Here is a 20,904-nt window from a genome sequence, read left to right as displayed (position 1 = left end):
TCTCCATATCCACTGCAGTTTTACAAGTTAGTCCACCACCAATTTCACAAAAGGTCTACAAGAGGTCCCTTAGAAAAAGGGGACCAGAGCTGGCGTGTTCAGCAAGCAGCAGATGGGAAGTTGGGCAAATGGTTGCACAAACAAAGCAGAGGTGAAATTTAATTTAAGGATTTCAGAATTTTCTGTTTTTATTTTTGTGATCCCAGGAGAAGCAAAAGTGCTCCCCATAAAAATCTCTGGGCCATTCAAAACTTTGCTACAGGATCGTCTCCTCTATCTCTCCAAGACTCAACCTGCAGAGAATTTGGGTGTAGGAGTCAAATAATTCCCTGCCCTCCATCTCTGATGAGCTGCAACAGGACACCCCAATTGTCACCCACAGTTTACTGGCAGCGTTTAAATGAGGTTCAATTTGGGATTAAGCTTTATGCTAGCATGATTAGGTAAATAAATCTGCCACTCCATCATCTTTGCACCTGTTGGTGGAGCAGTAAGGTAGTTGCACTATTCCCAAATAAATGCAGGACAGCAGTGAAATTATTTTGTTCTCCCAATACCTTTGCCACACTACAAAAGCAGGTCCAAGGCTACTATTATCAGACATTATGTCACTGCACTAGCAAGTACTCACCATATCCATCATCTACCAAATTGTGAAAGTGACCTCAATTAATCTTTAGTTAATCATACAGCGCAGCGAAAAGCGAGCATGAAAGGTTTTGGATTGCCGCAAGATGCTAACTTGTGTTTTTCAGGGAAAGGAATCTAGCACCATTCATAGAATCCCTACAGTGCAGAACGAATCATTCAGCCCAGCAAGTCTGCACCAACCCTCTAAAAGAGCACCCCCCCTAGACCCACACCCCTGCCCTATCCCCTTAATTCCCCCTAACCTTTAGATACTCTGGGGAAGTGTAACATTGCCAATCTGCCAATCCACCCAACTACCACATCTTTGGACTGTGGGAGGAAACTGGAGCACCCAGAGGAAACCCACGCAGACATTGGGAGAATGTGCAAGCTCCACACAGTCACACAAGGTTGGAATCGAACCCAGGGCACTGGCGCAGTGAGACAGCAGTGCTGACAACAGTGCACTGTGCCGCTCTAAGAGATGACCATTAATAACATAGGATCAGCTTAGCACATGGCCAGTCATGACTTTTTGGGGTTATCTTGTTAGAAGAGGCAGCTCTACTATTGATAGATGTAAACAACACTTCTGTCAGGGAGTGGGGCTTGTAAGTGTCAACCCTGCTGATGCTGACAACAGCAAAATTGGTAAAGTAAATGGAACTTTATATTAGATTGAAAAGTAGATCCTCTGAGGGCAGAAAGTGACGATTTTCTAACTGTAACGGACTATTGTATATTGTCAAATGACTGAAGAGAAGCCTATACTGTGCAAGTACAATGAGCATTTTAAGACCAGTGCCCAGAAGGCATACATTAAAAATTACTGCTCCACATATGCAAATCAGCACATCAGAAGTGATCTTTGCTCCAGAATTTGACACCAGCAGCACAGTGATTATCAAGATATTTGCTGCCCTTTATTAAACATCTCTTTTTTTTTTTAAAAAGGGGTATGCTGTGAATAATTTTCAACCGAACAGCAGAGACATTATGACATGTTGGCATGGAAACACAAACTGTCATGCAACACTCTCTGTTTAGGATCTTATTTTGTTCAAATGGAGTTTATAAATCGAATACAATTTTCACTAGCTGAATATAATTAAGATAATTGAGCCACAAGCAACAAAGAAATGTGCCCCAGTAACAGGTTACGGAGCTGGCTGATCCAAAAGTATTGCCTGAGAATTTTTTTTATTCATTCATGGGAAATGGGCGTTGCAGGCAGTGCCAGCATTTATTGCCCATCTCTAATTGGCCTTGGGGGCAGTTAAGAGTCAACCACATTGATGTGGGCCTGGAGTCACCAGGTAACGACAGCAGATTTCCTTCCCTAAAGGACATTAGTGAACCAGATGGGTTTGTACGACAACAACAATGGTTTCATGGTCATCACTAGACTTTTAATTCCAGATTTTTATTGAATTTAAATTTCACCATGAGCAGTGGCGGGATTTGAGCCTGGGACCCTAGAGCAGTCCAGTGACAAAACCACTGTGCCACTGCCTCCCATATGCTGTGGACTTGCCCCATAGAATCCCTACAGTTGATCACGGCCAATCCACCTAACTGAAGTTTGGGGTTCTGTACCCTGCCTGCTTGTGGAGGTCTCGTCAGAGACAAGAGTTTTATTTTGACTCGCAAGAGGTGATGGACTTTATGAGAGACCATGGATTGGGAGGAGTGCGAGGACACGGAACTTTGGAGAGGCGCTTTGTGTGTAGTGTAAAATCCTGGGGTGCGTATTTTCAGCGTTTCAACGGGGAGCAGTGATGGCGAGTGTGCTTTTCGTTCTTCTTTGTTTGTTGGTGGTTGGGAGGAGGGAGAGGTTGGAGGACTTGGGCGGGGCTACCGTGCTAGCTGGGTGGGCTAGTTAACGGAAGTGAAGTGGGGGTTGCCAGGAGGAAGGTGTGGGGGGAGGGGGGTTAGTTCTTTGTCTGGGGGTGGGGGGGGGGGGGGGTTGCGGGCATGGCTGTGACATAGTTGGGAAGGGAGAGACGGGGGGGGGGGGGGGGGGGGGGGGCGGCGGCCTGTTGGGGTAGATGACGCAGGACAGGGGCTGGCCCAAGAAGGGGTATTGCTGATTGGCAGGGGAGGAGGCGGGGAGCCACCTGACCAAGCTGGTCAGGTGGAATGTGTGAGGGTTAAATGGGTGGGTTAAACGGTTGCGTTTGCTCACTCACCCGAGGAGTCTGAAGCCGGATGTGGTATTTCTGCAGAAGACGCACCTGAAGTTGGGGGAATCTGATGAGGCTGAGAAAAGGATGGTGGGGCAGGTGTTACACTCGGGGCTGGATATGAAGGCGAGGGGATCGGCAGTGTTCGTCAATAAGAGGATGGCATTTGAGGTGGGGAGCATTGTGGCTGATCCACGGTGTAGGTATGTGATGATTAGTGGGAAGCTGGAAGCGATGATGTGGATTTTATGAAGCGGGTGTTGGGGAGGATTCCGGATTTAGATACGCACTGGTTTATTATGTGGAGGGATTTTAATACAGCCCTGGTCCCGAGGCCCAAGTCGCTGAGGAGGTCAGCAGTGCCTGGGGAGCTGAGGGGGTTCATGTAGCGCTTGGGAGGGGGTTGGATCCGTGGAGATTTGGGAGGCCGAGGGCAAAGGAGTTTTCATACTTCTCTCATGTACAACAGGTATATTCTCCAATTAATTTTTTCCTTAATTGACAAGGCGCTGCTGGCAGAGGTGGCCGACTCCGAGTATTTGACGATCGTGGTCGCGCAACATTGGGTAGATTTGCGGGTGGTTCGGGGGCCAACGACGGCAGTGGAGGTTAGATGTGAGGCTGTTGGCAGATGAGGGGGGTGTGTGAGCGGGTGAGGACTGCCGTTCGGGGCAATGTGGAGTTGAACAACATCGGGCAGGTCACAGCCACCATGTTGTAGGAGGCAATAAGGCTGTAGTTAGAGGGAAGTTTATTTTGATTTGGGTGCACAAGGAGAGGGTGGAGTGGAAGGAGAGGGGAAGGTTGGTTGATGAGATCTTGAGGGCGGATAGGAGGTACTCGGTGGTGCTGAAGGAGGGGTTGTTGAAGGAGAGGCAGAGGTTCCAGATGGAGTTTGGGTTAGTGTCAATGGGGAAAGCGATGGGGCCAGAGGAGCATGGTGTGAAGTACAGGGGGACTGCAAATAGGATGCTGGCCCATCAGCTGAGGAAGCAGGCAGCAGCAAGGGAGATCGGTAGAGTGACGGATGGAGGGGGTAAGGTGGTGATTGACCCGGAGGAGGTGAATGGGGTATTTGAAGCCTTCAATAGGAGGCTTTCGGAGCCCTGAAGAGGGAAAAAGGGAATGAGGAGGTTAGAGTTTTCCAAGGTGGAGGGGGGGCATGTGCACGGCCCGGAGGCCCCAATTGGGCTGCAGGAGGCAATGGATGGCATGGGGCAATGCAGACAAGGAAGGCTATGGGGCCGTACGGGTTCCCAGTGGAGTTTTACAAGAGGTTGGATGTGGAACTGGGGCCAATGCTGATGAGGCCGTATATTGAGGCGATAGGAAGGGGGAACTCCCCCCTGCCCCCTACTTTGTCGCAGGCTTCTATCTCCCTGATTCTTAAAAAGGATAAGGAACCGGAGCAATGTGGTTCACACCACCTGATGTCGTTGTTGAATGTCGATGCCAAGCTATTGATGAAGATGCTTGCATCACGGATTGAGAATTGAGTGCTGAGGTTGATTGGGTAGGATCAGATGGGTTTTGGGAAAGAAAGGCAGTTGTTGGCAAATGTGCAGACGCTACTCAACATGATTATGATGCCCTCATGGGGCAGGAGATTGAGGTAGTGGTGGCGATGGACGCAGAGATGGCTTTTGATAGGGTGGAGTGGGCGTATTTGTTCTAGCTGTTGTGGAGATTCGTGTTCGGACAGGGTTTGTGGATTTGATCTGGTTGTTGTCTAAGGCACCTGTGGCACGTACGCGGGCTAACCGAGTGAGTTTGGGGTACTTTGGCCTTCACCGTGGGACGTGCCTGCTCTCCCCATCGCTTTTTGCTTTTCCGATAAGAGCCATTGGCAATGGCACTCATTGGGCTACATTAGAGAGATTATGGTGATTTTGGAGAATTTGGCCAGTTTTTGGGATATTAATTGAACATGGGAAAGAGTGAGGTGTTCCCGATAAATGCTAGGGGGCAGGAAAGAAGGTTAGGGGAGTTGCCGTTTAGGGTGGTGGGAACAAGATTTGGATACCTCGGTATCCAGGTGGCGTGAAGCTGGGCCCAGCTGCATAGGTTGAACTTGGCCCAATTGGTGGAGGGATGAAGGTGTATTTTAGGAGGTGGGATGTTTTGCCGTTGTCGCTGGCAGGGCGGGTGCAGACAGTAAAAACAACGGTGCTGTCTAGGTTCTGTTGGTGTTTCAGAACCTCCCTATCTTTATCAGGCAGCACAGTAGCACAACAGGCGGCACTGTAGCATGGCGGTTAGCACTATAGCTTCACAGCTCCAGAGTCCCAGGTTCGATTCCTGGCTTGGGTCACTGTCTGTGCGGAGTCTGCACATTCTCCCCGTGTCTGTGTGGGTCTCCTCCGGGTGCTCCAGTTTCCTCCCACAGTCCAAAGATGTGCCTGGGACTCCGAGCATGTGAAGCAACAGTGCTGCCCACTATGTTACCGTGCTGCCCCTAGTTGGGAGAGGAGATGGGGGCTGGGTCATGGGCTGAGGGTTTGCGGTGGGGGAATGTGTTCTCAATTTGTGTGCGGTTAAGCCTCATCCAGTTTAAAATAGTGCATTGGGCTCACATGATAGTTGGCGATATTTGGTGTGTCGGAAGATCCGGGAGTGCAGGGGAAGGTCCGATGTATTGGCCTTTGCCTCCCTGATATCCTGGAGACAGATTTTGTTATGTTGGAGGGCTCGTAGCCGATGAAGGCAGGGGTATGGGTGAGCGCCCAGCAGCACTCCTGTGGTTGGAGAAGGTAAAGTTGATTTTGCGAGGGTCAGTAGAAGGGTTCACTTGGAGGTGGAATCAGTTCGTCAATTTCTTCAAGGAGGATTGAGGGCTCAGCAAGGGGGGTGGGCCTTCAGCGGGGGAAAGGGGGTTAAAATGGGGAAGGCTGGATTTGGCTGGGGGTCGGTGTCAGAGGGGCTGGAGGGTTGGGGTTGATGCGCTGTTCTTCTGTTGCTCGTTGGTTGTTCTTTTGATATCTTGCATATATAGATTTTTGTTGAAAAGCCTTGAATAAAAACATTTCCTTTAGCTGTTCTCATCCTCTTTATGTACTTACAGAAGCTTTTGTTTTTATCAGTTTTTAAGTTTTCTGCTTGTTTCTTTTCGTAGCTCATCTTCATTCTTTTGGTTTTATTTTTAGTAGCCTTTTGCTAAACCTTAAAGTTCTTCCAATCCTCTAGCTAACCACTAGCTTTCACAGTATGGTAAGCTCTAGTTTTTTTTCCTTTTTGTCCTCCTTACTTCCTTTTTTAGCCATGGAACGTTTTGCTCCTTTTTACAATTCCTCTTCCTCTCACGAATTCACCGTTCTCCGTTCTGGTCACCACATCGTCAGCATCATCATCATAATAATAATAATCGCTTATTGTCACAAGTAGGCTTCAATGAAGTTACTATGAGAAGCCCCTAGTCGCCACATTCCGGCACCTGTTCCTCAACTATCCTACCCTCAATTATCTGTACCCAGTCTACTTGGACCAACTCTTTCCTCAGGCCTGTAAAATTACCTCTGCCCAACACTAAAACTCTAGTGTGGCACTCTGTCTTCTCTTGCTCAATCGGAGCTCCCTTATCTCTCCACAGATGCTGTCGGACCTGCTGAGATTGTCCAGTATTTTCTGTTTTTGTTTCAGATTCCAGCATCTTCAGTAACTTGCTTTTATCTCCATGAGTGTCGGGAACTCCTTTCTCAACAGGCAGTAGAAGAGGAACCATTGAATATTTTACGGTAGAGCTCGTAAGTAGGCTTCAATTAAGTTACTATGAGAAGCCCCTAGTCGCCACATTCCGGCACCTGTTTGGGGAGGCCAGTATGGGAATTGAACCCTCGCTGCTGGCCTTGCTCTGTATTACAAGCCAGCTATTTAGCCCACTGTGTTAAACCAGCCACATATAGGTAGTGTGAGATTGCAGTGAACAGGGTGTAGAGGAGATTTACCAGGATGCTGCATGACCATGAGGAAAGATTGAATAGACTGGGACTGCTTTCCTTGGAGCAGTGAAGGTCGACACCTGACCTGATAGAGGTGTGTAAGATTATGAGAGACATAGATAACGTGGCTAAGAAGGCACTTTCCATTAATAGAAGGGTCAATAAACAAGGGGTATAGATTTAGGGTAACAAGTAGAAGGCAAGAGGGGAGGTTTCTTTCCCAATTAAAGTGCAATTTAGCGTGGCCAATCCACCTACACATACACTGCACATTTTTGGGTTGTGGGGGTGAGACACACAGACACAGGGAGAATGTGCCAACTCCACACGGACAGTGACCTGGGGCTGGGATTGAACCCGGGTCCTTGACGCCGTGAGGCAGCAGTGCTAACAACTGCCCCATCGTACCTCCCAAGGTAAGAGGGGAGTTGAGGAGAAACCTTCTCACTCAGAGTAGTGGGACTCTGGAACTCAAAGCGTGGTTGAGTCAAAAACTCTTGGCATATTCAAGAAATATTCAGATATGCACTTGCGCTGCCTCAACCTCTAGGGCTATGGGCTAAGCTGTGGAAAATGGGATTAGTGTTGTCAGATCTTTGTTGACTGGTGTGGAGACAATGGGCTGAATGGTCTCCTTCTATGCTGTAAACAACTGTGCATCTACATTTCCCAATAATATACTCCATCTGTCACCATGCTGCCCACTCACCGGACCAAATTATATCCAAGTTTAATCTCTCCAAGTTCCTGTTGAATTTGCAAGAGGCCAATCAGCCCATCAAGTGTGCACCAACCCTCTGAAAGAGCACCCTAACCGAGGTCCAGTCCCCGTAAACCCACCTAACCTTTCGAACACTAAGAGACAATTTAGCACAGCCAATCCACTAACCTGCACATCTTTGGACTGTGGGAGAAAACCAGAGCACCCAGAAGAAGCCCATAGAGACACGGGGAAAATGTGCAAACTCCATACAGTCACCCAAGGTCAGAATTGATCCCAGGCCTCTGGCACTGTGAGGCAGCAGTGGTGACCACTCGTTGCATTAAAAGAAGTTCAGCTACACCCCATCCATTTTTTTCTCAATTTATTTACATGCGTGTCCTTTGGTTATTGCCCTCCTGCAGGTGGAAAGTTCCTCCTTAATTACTCAATAAAAGTGCCTCATAATTTAAAATATTACATTCAATATATAAACACAAAAACATGTATTTAATATATCCATAAGACCATAAGACATAGGAGCAGAATTAGGCCACTGGGCCCATCGAGTCTGCTCCACCATTCAATCATGGCTGATATTTTTCTCATCCCCATTCTCCTGCCTTCTCCCCATAACCCCTGATCCCCTTATTAATCAAGAACCTATCTATCTCTGTCTTTTTTTTATTTTTTTTTATTGGAATTTTTTGCAGAAAATATAACAAAAAGTATAGCAAAAAGCGGTAATATGCAACTAACAGCCCCATACCACCCACAATTCCCCCCATACCGTAACATCACATGTATCACATTCCCCCACCCCCCCCCCCAAACAAGAGAACTTAACCATAAATTAAAATTAGATAAATCAAATTTAAATAAAATAAGCTAACATAATCAACGCCCCCCCCCCCCCCCCCCCCCCCACCCCCCCCCCCCCCCACCCCGGGTTGCTGCTGCTACTGTCCCAGTACCCTATCGTTGAGCCAGAAAGTCGAGGAAAGGTTGCCACCGTTTAAAGAACCCTTGCACCGATCCTCTCAGGGCGAATTTAACCTTCTCAAGCTTAATAAACCCCGCCATGTCATTGATCCAGGTCTCCACGCTTGGGGGCCTCGCGTCCTTCCACTGTAGCAAAATCCTTCGCCGGGCTACTAGGGACGCAAAGGCCAGCACACCGGCCTCTTTCGCCTCCTGCACTCCCGGCTCTACCCCAACCCCAAAGATCGCGAGTCCCCATCCTGGCTTGACCCTGGATCCCACCACCCTTGACACCGTCCTCGCCACCCCCTTCCAGAACTCCTCCAATGCCGGGCATGCCCAGAACATATGGGCATGGTTCGCTGGACTCCCCGAGCACCTGGCACACCTATCTTCACCCCCAAAGAACCTATTCATCCTCGTCCCAGTCATGTGGGCCCTATGCAGCACCTTGAATTGGATGAGGCTAAGCCGCGCACACGAGGAGGAAGAATTTACCCTCTCCAGGGCATCAGCCCATGTCCCGTCTTCGATCTGTTCCCCCAGTTCCCCCTCCCACTTCGTTTTCAGCTCCTCTACTGACGCCTCTTCCTTCTCCTGCATAAGCTTGTAGATATCGGATATCTTCCCCTCCCCGACCCAGACCCCCGAGAGCACCCTGTCACTAACCCCCTTCGCGGGGAGCGCAGGGAATCCCTCCACCTGCCGTCTAGCAAATGCCTTTACCTGCAGATATCTAAACATGTTTCCCGGCGGGAGCCCAAATTTCTCTTCCAACTCCCCCAGGCTCGCAAACCTTCCGTCGATAAACAGGTCCTTCAGCTGTCTAATGCCCGCTCTATACCATCCCCGAAATCCCCCATCCATGTTCCCCGGGACGAACCTATGGTTCCCCCTTAACGGAGCCTCCATCGAGCCCCCCACTTCTCCCCTATGTCGCCTCCACTGCCCCCAAATCTTGAGGGTAGCCGCCACCACCGGACTCGTGGTATCCCTCGTGGGAGGGAGCGGCCACGGCGCCGTTACCAGGGCCCCCAGGCTTGTATCCCCACAGGACGCTCTCTCCATCCGTTTCCATGCTGCCCCCTCCCCCTCCATCACCCACTTACGCACCATCGACACGTTGGCCGCCCAGTAATACCCCGAGAGGTTGGGCAACGCCAGCCACCCCCATCCCTACTCCGCTCCAAGAAGACCCTCTTCACCCTCGGGGTGCCATGCGCCCAAACAAATCCCATGATGCTGCTGGTCACCCTTTTAAAAAAGGCCCTAGGGATAAAGATGGGCAAGCACTGGAAGAGGAACAAGAACCTCGGGAGAACCGTCATTTTGACGGATTGCACTCTGCCCGCCAGCGATAATCTATCTCTGTCTTAAAGACACTCAGTGATTTGGCCTCCACAGCCTTCTGTGGTAAAGAGTTCCACAGATTCACTACCGTCTGGCTGAAGAAAATCCTCCTCATCTCTGTTTTATAGGATCGTCCTTTTAGTCTGAGACTGTGTACTCTCCTTCTAGTTTTTCCTACAAGTGGAAACATTCTCTCCATGTCCACTCTATCCAGGCCTCACAGTATCCTGTAAGTCTCAATAAGATTCCCCTCATCCTTCTAAACGGCAACGAGTACAGACCCAGAGTCCTCAACCATTTCTCATACAAGTTCTCCATTCCAGGGATCATTCTTGTGAACCTTCTCTGGACCCTTTCCAAGGCCAGCACATCCTTCCTTAGATAGGGGGCCCAAAACTGCTCACAATACTCCAAATGGGGTCTGACCAGAGCCTTATACAGCCTCAGAAGTACATCCCTGATCTTGTATTCTAGCCCTCTCGACATGAATGCTAACATTGCATTTGTCTTCCTAACTGCCGACTGAACCTACACGTTAACCTTAAGAAAATTGTGAACAAGGACTCCCAAGTCCCTTTGTGCTTCGGATTTCCCAAGCATCTTCCCATTTAGAAAATAGTCTAGGCCTCCATTTCTCCTTCCAAAGTGCATAACCTCACACTTTTCCACATTGTATTCTATCTGCCACTTCTTTGCCCACTCTCCCAGCCTGTCCAAGTCCTCCTACGGAAGCTAAAGAAACTCAGCATATCTGCATCAACTCTCTCAAACTTTTACAGATGGAGTATTGTGTGCAGTTCTGGTCACCTCACTATAGGAAGGATATGGAAGCATTGGAAAGGGTGCAAAGGAGATTTACCAGGATGCTGCCTGGTTTGGAGGATAGGTCTTGTGAGGAAAGGTTGAGGGAGCTAGGGCTTTTCTCTTTGGAGTGGAGGAGGATGAGAGGCGACTTAATAGAGGTTTATAAGATGATGAGGGGGATAGAGTGGACGTTCAGCAACTATTTCCTCAGGTGGATGTAGCTATTACAAGGGAGCATAACTATAAGATTCAGGTGGGAGATATAGGAGGGATGTCCGAGGTTGGTTCTTTACTCGGAGAGTGGTTAGGGTGTGGAATCGACTGCCTGCTGTGATAGTGGAGTCGGACACTTTAGGAACTTTCAAGCAGTTATTGGATAGGCACATGGAGCTCACCAGAATGACAGGGAGTGGGATAGCTTGATCTTGGTTTCGGACAAGGCTCGGCACAACATCGAAGGCCAAAGGGCCTGTTCTATGCTGTATCGTTCTATGTTCTGCAGCCCGCCTGCTTTCGCAATACCAGCTGCTCCTCTACAGATCTTTGTATCATCAGCAAACTTAGCAACAGAGCCTTCAGTTCCTTCTTCCAGATCATTAATGTATATTGTAAAAAGTTGTGGCCCAGCACTGACCCGAGGCACACCACCAGTCACCGGCTGGCATCCTGAAAAGACCCCTTTATCAAAAGACCTCTTAACCTTCTCTATTCAAAGTAGAATAATTCCAGCTTTTCAAGTCTCTCCCCATTAGTGATTACTTCATGAAATCTGGTTGCCCTCACAGCAGAGGCAAAGTACATAATTATTGTCACAAGTAGGCTTATATTGCCACTGCAATGAAGTTACTGTGAAAATCCCCTAGTCCCAACACTCTGGCGCCTGTTCGTGTACACGGAGGGCGAATTCACTGTGCTGTCGACATAAAGAAGCAAGGCAAAATAATCCAATCCGTAAGCTTCACTTACAGAAATAGGGGCCGGGATTCTCCGCGCCTCTGCGCCGCAATCGCGCTCGGCGCCGGAACAGAGAATGGGTGACAGACCCACGATTGGGTCAGACACCACTCCCACGATTCTCCAGGGAATTGGCACCAATCGCTCGCGCAGTCAAATCAGCGCTGGTTGGAGGCCATTGAAAGAGGCCCCCTCAGCAATTCATTCCCGCAGGCGTGGCTCACTCATGGTTCCACCCGGTGGGAGCTCGGAGTGGCAGCTGCGGACTCAGTCCGCGTCCGCCCTGGTGGGGGGCGGGGCCAGGGGATCCGTCACCGAGGGGGCCTCCAGGACGGTCAGGCTCGCGATCGGGGGCCACCAACCCGATCGGGTGCGCACAATCTCTCGGGGGGGGGGGGGGCCTATATTGTCGGGGCCAGCCCGTGGTGTGACTCCGCCATGTTACGCACAGCCGCTGCGGCATGCGCGGACCTGCGGCCAGAGGTGGAGGGCTCGGAATCTGAAGCTGGAGCTGCAAGGAGCACTCGGGGCCCTGCTAGCCCCCTGCAAAACGGAGAATCACTCTGGACTTTCTCAAGGAATGTCCAGAGTGATTCACGCCCATTTTCTCACAGGCGTGGGGACATCCCATTATCAGAGAATTCCACCCAAAGAATTTTATAGGTGCGGGAGGAACTAACTTCTCGATGCTGGAGGGGCTTGCCGAGATTGGGATGGGTGAAGACTGAATTAATCTGTGCATTATGACATATAATGTAAGTTATCTAATTTCCTAGGTCCACAAAAATTGTGAATTTCCTCATCTCCCTTGGCCTTTTCTTCTTTCAGCAATCCAGTTTTACAAAAATGGGTAACAAACTAGAAAACAATTCTATATACCTTTCAATTTTTATTTCCAGATTGCCAGTTTGTCCTGCTAAGAGCCTCCTCTGTTGCCTAGATTTCTCTTCTTACAGGCAGCACAGTAGCACCGTGGTTAGCACTGTTGCTTCACAACACCAGGGACCCGGGTTCGATACCCGTCTTGGGTCATAGACATTCTCCCTATGTCTGCATGGGTTTCCTCCGGGTGCTCCGGTTTCCTCTCACAAGTCCTGAAAGACGTGCTGTTAGGTGAATTGGACATTCTGAATTCACCCCCTGTGTACCCGAACAGACGTCGGACTGTGGCGACTCGGGGCTTTTCACAGTAACTGCATTGCAGTGTTAATGTTAGCCTAAATATTACTTTAAAAATATTAATGCTTGACTCAGTCTTCAGGAAGATGTAGTGTCTTGAGCATATTATCGTGGGACATAAATCACCCATGACACTGCTTGGCAATTAAAACCATGTGTTGGCTGATATTTTTCCCCACAATCAACATCACTAAAACAGATCGGGATATTTTGGATTTAAAAACAGGCATAACACAACTTAACAATGGCAGTTGGGAGATCAAACTACTGATAGATTCACATCACCCGTTTTTAAGACATTCCATCCAGCCCCCTAAAACCAGGTGTTTGGTGGGTTGTATGTTTAAATGAGGGGTTTAACACTTCTTTTAGGTCGCTTTGCTGAAATTAGTTGATAATGAGCTCTGTTCAAGATTGTTCAGCGCTCTTTGCAAAACACATTTTTTTTTGCATAAAAATATATTTTTTTAATCTTTGTTTGAAAATTGTTTATAATTTTTTAAAGATTCTCTTTAGAAAGAGGGCAAGCTCCTGTCAGGGGAACTAAAGGCACATCAAAATAAAAGAAAAATACTGCAGATGCAGTATTAAAATAAAAACAGAAATTGCTGGTTAAACTCAGCAGTATCTGTGGGGAAAAAAAAAGTTGAACGTTTCGAGTCCATACGAATAGCATTTTCTGCTTGGAGAACTAAAGATACTAGCAGCTTGGTCAAGAAAGAAAACGTAGCCCAAGGAACAAATTCCAGACCAGCCTCTTGTGTCCTTTGCATTACAATCAGCATTGGTTATGATGTATTTTAGGTCAGCGTTGGTTATGAAGCCCAACATGCCCCAGAACCAAATTCAATCCCATTATCTAGTCATGACTTCAGTGTTGTCAGTGGGAGCTTGCGGTGTGCAGATTGGCTGCTGCACTTCCTGCAAAACGTTTCAGCAATTCCAAGGGTGCTATAGAAATGCAGACTTTTTCCTTTCCTTTGTGAACAAGTACCTCACTGATCATGTCATGAATAAACAAACAACGCATGGTGAAGCGATCTTTAAACCCTCTCAAGTATCTGAACAGTGTAATATATGCAGCCTACTTAACAACAGATATGCATTCATTTGGAGATAGGGGATCATTGTTGAGAGAGAAAATACATCAGAAATTGACACCTACCATCGTGAGAGATGGTTTTCCTGGGGACTGAATCCTTCCTTATGCCCAAAACGCAGGCACTAATACAACACAAGATCGCAACATAAACAGCCAGAGCCGCAGATCCTCCTTTCATCATGTTGTTCAGAAAAAAAACAAATAAAGTCCCGTAACTAAAATGGGGAGGGGACAAAAAACGACGTCCTCTGTTATTCTCACGATTCCCTTTCCTTGTAGTCGCCAGTACAAAGAAACAAAGTGCACACACGCCCACCAGGTGTTTGAAATAAAAGCAAGCCGCTCCTTTCCTTACAAACTTTCCGTCGTCAGCCCCTGCTTTACATTCAGATTGCGACTCACAGTCCAGAATTCTCCATAGTTTATGAAACTTTTCTGAACAAATTACAGTTGATGTCGACAGTCGGAAGCGTTACGCAGTCGCTTTCTGTTCCTGTCTCTTATCGAGCATTACAACAGCGCCAGGTAGCGCAAAACGCGTGAATCAGAGGGCGGATTGGGTTTGAGTCACAGCCTATATGTACCTACGAAAACTCCACCCTCTCTCATCCGTTCCCCAACAACAAGGACACCAATAATCTTGTCGTTTCTCAACTGTCGGAGCATTTTTCTCGGACTTAAATTGAATCGTGTGGCTCTGCTACCCATGTTAATTCAGTCGACTGTTCCTTCACTTTTTTCAGAAGTTCAGAAATTAAATAGGATATCTTATATATAAACCCAGTGAGGCACTTCTTTAAAAAAACAGGAAAAAACTTCCCCTGAGATCAATCTCCTTTTTAGCTTTAAAAAAGCAACAGAAAGTACTCGAAACAATTCAGCATCTCCAAAGTAAAAGAAAGCAAGTTAACATTTCCCTCAAATCTCCTGGGATTAAAGATTAATATCCTGAACACTTCTGTGAGCAACCCAGCAGAAAATCATGGGGACATTGACATTTTGTTCATGCGTGTTTACTTTTATTGGTTATAGAAATTATGATTTGGGGGGGAAACATAGAAGAGTGTGGGGTTAGTGCCTGTGGTAAAATCTCTAGGAATACCTCTCGCCAAAACTGCTAACCCAAGTCAACAATTTTCATCAGTACAGACTGGAAATACACCCTCTCCTCTGACCACACCCCTTCAGACATGAGTGTATTTGTGTTCATTGCTATTCCATCCATGACCATCTCCTTTCATGCCTCAATGACTACCCTCCGGTGGCCTTGACATCTATCATTATGAAGTGCTTCGAGAGATTGGTTATGAGACACATTAACTCTCTACTCTCAGAATGCCTTAATCCACTGCAATTCGCATACCGCCATAATCAGTCCACAGAAGACACCATCTCCCTGGCCCTACACTCACACCTTTGGCACCTCGACAACAAGGAATCCTATGTCAGACTCCTACACCTCCACCTTCAACACCATAATCCCAGCCAAACATATAAAAACTCCAAAACCTAGGATTTAGCTCCTCCTTCTGCAACTGGATCCTCGACTTCCTGACCCATAGACCACAATCAGTAAGGATGAACAAAAACACCTCCTCCACAATAGTCCTCAATACTGGGGCCCCACAAGGCTGCGTACTTATCTCCCTACCATACTCGCTATACACACATGACTGTGGCAAAATACAGCTCCAACTCTATCTACAGGTCTCCAGTTAAGAGTCAACTACACTACTGTGGGTCTGGGTTCAGAGGTAGAGCAGACAAGGTAAGGACAGCAGATTTCCTTCCTGAAAGGACGTTAGTGAACCATATTTTTAAAATAAATTTGATGATAACTGCAGATTTGTTAATCAAATTCAAATACCACCAGCTACCATATGGGATCATATACCACCAGGACTGGATGGGATCTATCCCAGGTTACTGAGGGAAACGAGGGATGAAATAGCTGGGGCCTTCACAGATATCTTTGCAGCATCCTTGAGCGCGGGTGAGGTCCCGGAGGACTGGAGAATTGCTAATATTGTCCCTTTATTTAAGAAGGGTAGCAGGGATAATCCAGGGAATTATAGACCTGTGAGCTTGACGTCAGTGGTAGGCAAACTGTTGGAGAAGATACTGAGGGATAGGATCTATTTACATTTGGAAGAAAATAGACTTATCAGTGATGGGCAGCATGGTTTTGTGCAGGGAAGGTCATGTCTTATAAACCTAATAGAATTCTTTGAGGAAGTGACAAAGTTAATTGATGAGGGAAGGGCTGTAGATGTCATATACATGGACTTTAGTAAGGTGTTTGATAAAGTTTCCCATGGCAGGTTGATGGAAAAAGTGAAGTCGTATGGGGTTCAGGGTGTACTAGCTAGATGGATAAAGAACTGGCTGGGCAACAGGAGACAGAGAGTAGTGGTGGAAGGGAGTGTCTCAAAATGGAGAAAGGTGACTAGTGGTGTTCCACAGGGATCCGTGCTCGGACCACTGTTGTTTGTGATATACATAAATGATCTGGACGAAGGTATAGGTGGTCTGATGAGCAAGTTTGCAGATGATACTAAGATTGGTGGAGTTGCAGATAGCGAGGAGGATTGTCAGAGAATACAGCAAAATATAGATAGATTGGAGAGTTGGGCAGAGAAATGGCAGATGGAGTTCAATCCAGGCAAATGCGAGGTGATGCATTTTGGAAAATCTAATTCAAGAGCGGACTATATGGTCAATGGAAGAGTCCTGGGGAAAATTGATGTACAGAGAGATCTGGGAGTTCAGGTCCATTGTACCCTGAAGGTGGCAACGCAGGTCGATAGAGTGGTCAAGAAGGCATACAGCATGCTTGCCTTCATCGGACGGGGTATTGAGTACAGGAGTTGGCAGGTCATGTTACAGTTGCATAGGACTTTGGTTAGGTCACATTTGGAATACTGCGTGCAGTTCTGGTCGCCACATTACCAGAAGGATGTGGATGCTTTAGAGAGGGTGCAGAGGAGGTTCACCAGGATGTTGCCTGGTATGGAGGGTGCTAGCTATGAAGAAAGGTTGAGTAGATTTAGATTGTTTTTGTTCGAAAGACGGAGGTTGAGGGGGGACCTGATTGAGGTCTACAAAATTATGAGAGGTATGGACAGGGTGGATAGCAACAAGCTTTTTCCAAGAGTAGTGGTGTCAATTACAAGGGGTCACGATTTCAAGGTGAGAGGGGGAAAGTTTAAGGGAGATGTGCGTGGAAAGCTTTTTACGCAGAGGGTGGTGGGTGCCTGGAACACTTTGCCAGCGGAGGTGGTAGAGGCGGGAACGATAGCATAATTTAAGATGCATCTGGACAGATATATGAACGGGCGGGGATCAGAGGGAAGTAGATCCTTGGAAAATAGGCGACAGGTTTAGATAAAGGATCTGGATCGGCGCAGGCTGGGAGGGCCGAAGGGCCTGTTCCTGTGCTGTAATTTTCTTTGTTCTTTGTTCATATAGGTTTGAATCCATGTCCCCACAGCAGCAGCCTGGTCGTCTAAATTACTGTACAATGACATTACCACACCATCACCCCCGACTGAATTCCTCCCCTGTTCTTTGTGGAAGAGAGTTTCAACGGTTAACAAACCTCTAAGAAGAAATTCCTCCTCATCTCAGTCTTCAGCATGGTAGCATCGTGGTTCGCATTGTTGCTTCACAGCTCCATTATTCCATTCCTGGCTTGGGTCACTGTCTGTGAGGAGTCTTCACAATCCCCGTGTCTGCTTGGGTTTCCTCCGGTTACTCCGGTTTCGTCCCACAAGTCCTGAAAGACATGCTTTTCGGTAATTTGGACATTCTGAACAGGCGCCGGAGTGTGACGACTAGGGGCTATTCACAGTAACTTCATTGCAGTGTTAATGTAAGCCTACTTGTGATAATAAAGATTATTTTAAAAATTAAATGGGAGAACCCTTATTTTTAAACTGTGCTCCTAGGTTCTAGGATCCCTTACAAGAGGAAACATTTTCTCAGCATCTACACCATCGAGACTACTCAGAATCTTAGAAGATCACCTCTCATTCTTCTAAACTCCAATGAGTTTTAGCCCAAAAAATTCAACCTTCCTTATAAAACAATTAGACAGGAGCTTGATTGGATTGATTGGAGTAGCTTGTTTGAGGGCAAAGGGACCTCCGGCAAATGGAAGGCTTTAAAAATGAAATAGACTTCAGGGTCTATATGTTCCTGTTAGAGTGAAGGGCAGGCTGGCAGGGGTAAGGAACCCTGGATGACAAAACATATTGAAGTTTTGACCAGGAAAAAGAAGGCATGGCTCAGGTTCAAGCAGCTGGAATCAAGGGATTCCCTGGAGGTGTACAGGGGATGCAAGATTATACTCAAGAAGGGAATTAGGAGGGCAAAAGGGGGGCATGAGGTAGCTTTGGCTGAGAGGATTAAGGTGAATCCAAAGGGATTCTTCAAGTATATTAAAGGAAAAATAATAACTCAAAAGAGAATAGGACCCCTCAAGGATCAACGTGGACACATATGTGGAACCGCAGGGGATGGGCAAGGTTCTCAATGAATATTTCTCCTCTGTTTATCTGGAGAAAGACATGAAGACTTGGGAATCTGCGATGGTTAGTGACAATATATTGGGGACAGTTTACATTATAGCAGAAGACGTGATGGATGTATTAAAATATATGATGGTGGATCAAGCTCCTGGCCCTGGCCAGGTACATCCAAGGAGACCGTGTGAGGCTAGAGAAGAGATTGCGGGAGCGCTGGCTGAGTATTTGCATCATCGTTAGCCACGGGTGAGGTACCAAAAGATTGGAGGGTAGCAAATGTTGTGCCCTTATTTAAGAAGGGCTGTAAAGAAAAACCTGGGAATTATAGACCGGCAAGCTTAACATCTGTGGTGAGTAAGTTACTAGAGAAGTTTTTGAGGGATAAGATATACAGGCATTTGAAAAGACAGGGTTTGATTAGGAGTAGTCAGCACGGCTTTGTGCATGAGAAATCATGCCGTACAAATTTGTTAGAGTTCTTTAATGAAGTGACCAGGAAGGTTGATGAAGGCAGGGTGGTAGACATAGTCTATATGGACTTCAGTAAGGCCTTTGATAAAGTTCCACATGGTAGGCTGCTCTGGAAGGTTAGATCACATGGAATCCAGGGAGAGCTGGCAAATTGGATATCCAATTGGCTTAATGGTAGGAAGCAGAGGGTGATGGTGGAAGGATGCTTGTCAGACTGGAGACCTGTGACAAGTGGTGTGTCTCAGGGGTCAGTGCTGGGACCATTACTGTTTGTTATCTATATCAACCATTTGTATGAAAATGTACAAGGCATGATTAGTAAGTTTGCAGATTACACTAAAATAGGTGGTATTGTAGGTGAGGAAAGTATGAAAAATTGCAGCAGGATCTTGATCAGCTGGAGAAGTGGGCCGAGAAATGGCAAATGGAGTTCAATACAGATAAGTGTGAGATGTTGCATTTTGAAAAGTCAAATTAAGGTAGGACTTTCACGGTCAATGGGAGTATCATGGAATAGAGGGACCTTGGAGTTTAAATGCACGGTTCTCTAAAGGTGGAGTCGCAGGTAGATAGGGCATGCTGACCTTCATCTGTCAGGGCATTGAGTATAGAGGTTGGGAAGTTATGTCACAGTTGTACAGGACATTGGTGAGACTAGGACTCTTTTCTTTGGAGTGTAGGAGACTGAGAAGTGAACTTAAAGAGGTGTATTATATCATGAGGCACAGATAGGGTGAATGCACTCAGTCTTTTTCCCAGGGTTGGGGAATCGAGAACTAGAGGGCATAGGTTTAAATTAAGAGGGGAAAGAATTAATGGGAACCTTAGGAGCAAAGTTTTTACACAGAGGGTGGTACGTATGTGGAATGAGCTGCCGAAGGAAGTGGCTGAGGCAGGGACATTGACAACATTTAAAAGGCATTTGGATAAGGATGGAGGGGGTTCTACAATTCACGGGCGTTATTCATTATGCACTTTCGAAAATTGGATTACATCGAACATTAGGGAGGGTTGGGGGGAGGGGGACTGTATGTGTTAATGGCGACTATGGGTGATTCCTGATTCCTTTTGTTATTCGTTTATGTTAACATGCGGGCTGCTGTTTGGGGGTTTGGTGGGAGGATGGGATTGTTGTTATTGATATGGGGATTGACATTGCATTTGTTGCTGATTATTGTATATTGTCGGTGGGTGTAAATTTGAGAGAAAATGTGAAAAAGGAGAATAAAAATATATTTTTTAAAAGGCATTTGGACAGTTCCATGGATAGGAAAGGTTTCGAGGGATATGGGCCAAATGCAGGCAAATGGGGTTAGCTTAGATGGGCTTTTTAGTTGGCATGGACCAGTTTGAGTCGAAGGGTCTATCTCCGTGCCGTAGATTCTATGAACTCCATTATCACAGGAGAAAGCCTTGTGGAATTCTCTGAACTGTTTCTAATGCAAGGATAACCCTTGATAAAGAAAGAGACCAAAACTGTACACAGTACTCTTAAGTATTGTCTGACAAATTCCCTTTACAGTTGTAGCAAAACTTCCCTACTTTTATACTCCATCCTCATTCCAAAAAAAGACTCCCCCTTTCATTATCATCCATACTCCTCATTACCATCCATTTCCACTTCCCTCCCTCTCCCCTTCGTTTCAATTCTGGTCTCCATGGGCAGAATCTTACAGACACCCAGCCAGTGGGTTTGTTGGTGGGGAGGGCCATAAAATTCCCCATGTGGCCTTCTCAAACTTCCTCCCTCCCACCCGCAACCTACATGCAATTTTATAGAGAAAAGCAAGGTCTATGGGGAAGTGGGCGGGTGCACCTGCCCACCACACCCCAAATCAGGGATCCTGCCATGCCCTCAATTTTCAGGCTGTTAGGACGGATTCAGGGATGGGGATTATCCTGCTTGGGGATAATCTTACGAGATGGGGCATCCCCCCATCTCATTCAAGGTTTGGTCCCTCGAGATACTGTCTCTCCACCTGGTCTTCATGTCACAAACTCAACCCCTAATAATAATCTTTATTAATAATAATCTTTATCAGTGCCACAAGTATGTTTACATTAACACTGCAATGAAGTTACTGTGAAA

General features: G+C 47.0%; 1 protein-coding gene across 5 annotated transcripts in view; it reads right to left on the bottom strand.

Moving 5' to 3' along the window:
- Positions 1 to 20,904, bottom strand: part of sema4f (sema domain, immunoglobulin domain (Ig), transmembrane domain (TM) and short cytoplasmic domain, (semaphorin) 4F) — a 335,297-nt gene that overhangs the window by 276,069 nt on the left and 38,324 nt on the right. For 3 of the 5 annotated variants that reach the window (XM_038793152.1, XM_038793153.1, XM_038793154.1), the window contains exon 1: positions 13,882 to 14,365. The exons of the other annotated variants lie outside the window; for them this stretch is intronic. In XM_038793152.1, coding sequence (XP_038649080.1) covers positions 13,882 to 13,999 — 118 coding nt within the window. In that variant the 5' untranslated portion in view covers positions 14,000 to 14,365. Of the gene's footprint in view, positions 1 to 13,881; positions 14,366 to 20,904 lie in introns of those variants that run through there. 5 annotated transcript variants of the gene reach the window in all.

The sequence above is a fragment of the Scyliorhinus canicula genome, chromosome 3, assembly GCF_902713615.1.
Source record: "Scyliorhinus canicula chromosome 3, sScyCan1.1, whole genome shotgun sequence".
NCBI classification, from domain to species: Eukaryota; Metazoa; Chordata; class Chondrichthyes; order Carcharhiniformes; family Scyliorhinidae; genus Scyliorhinus; species Scyliorhinus canicula.
This window is presented reverse-complemented; position numbering and strand designations above follow the sequence as displayed.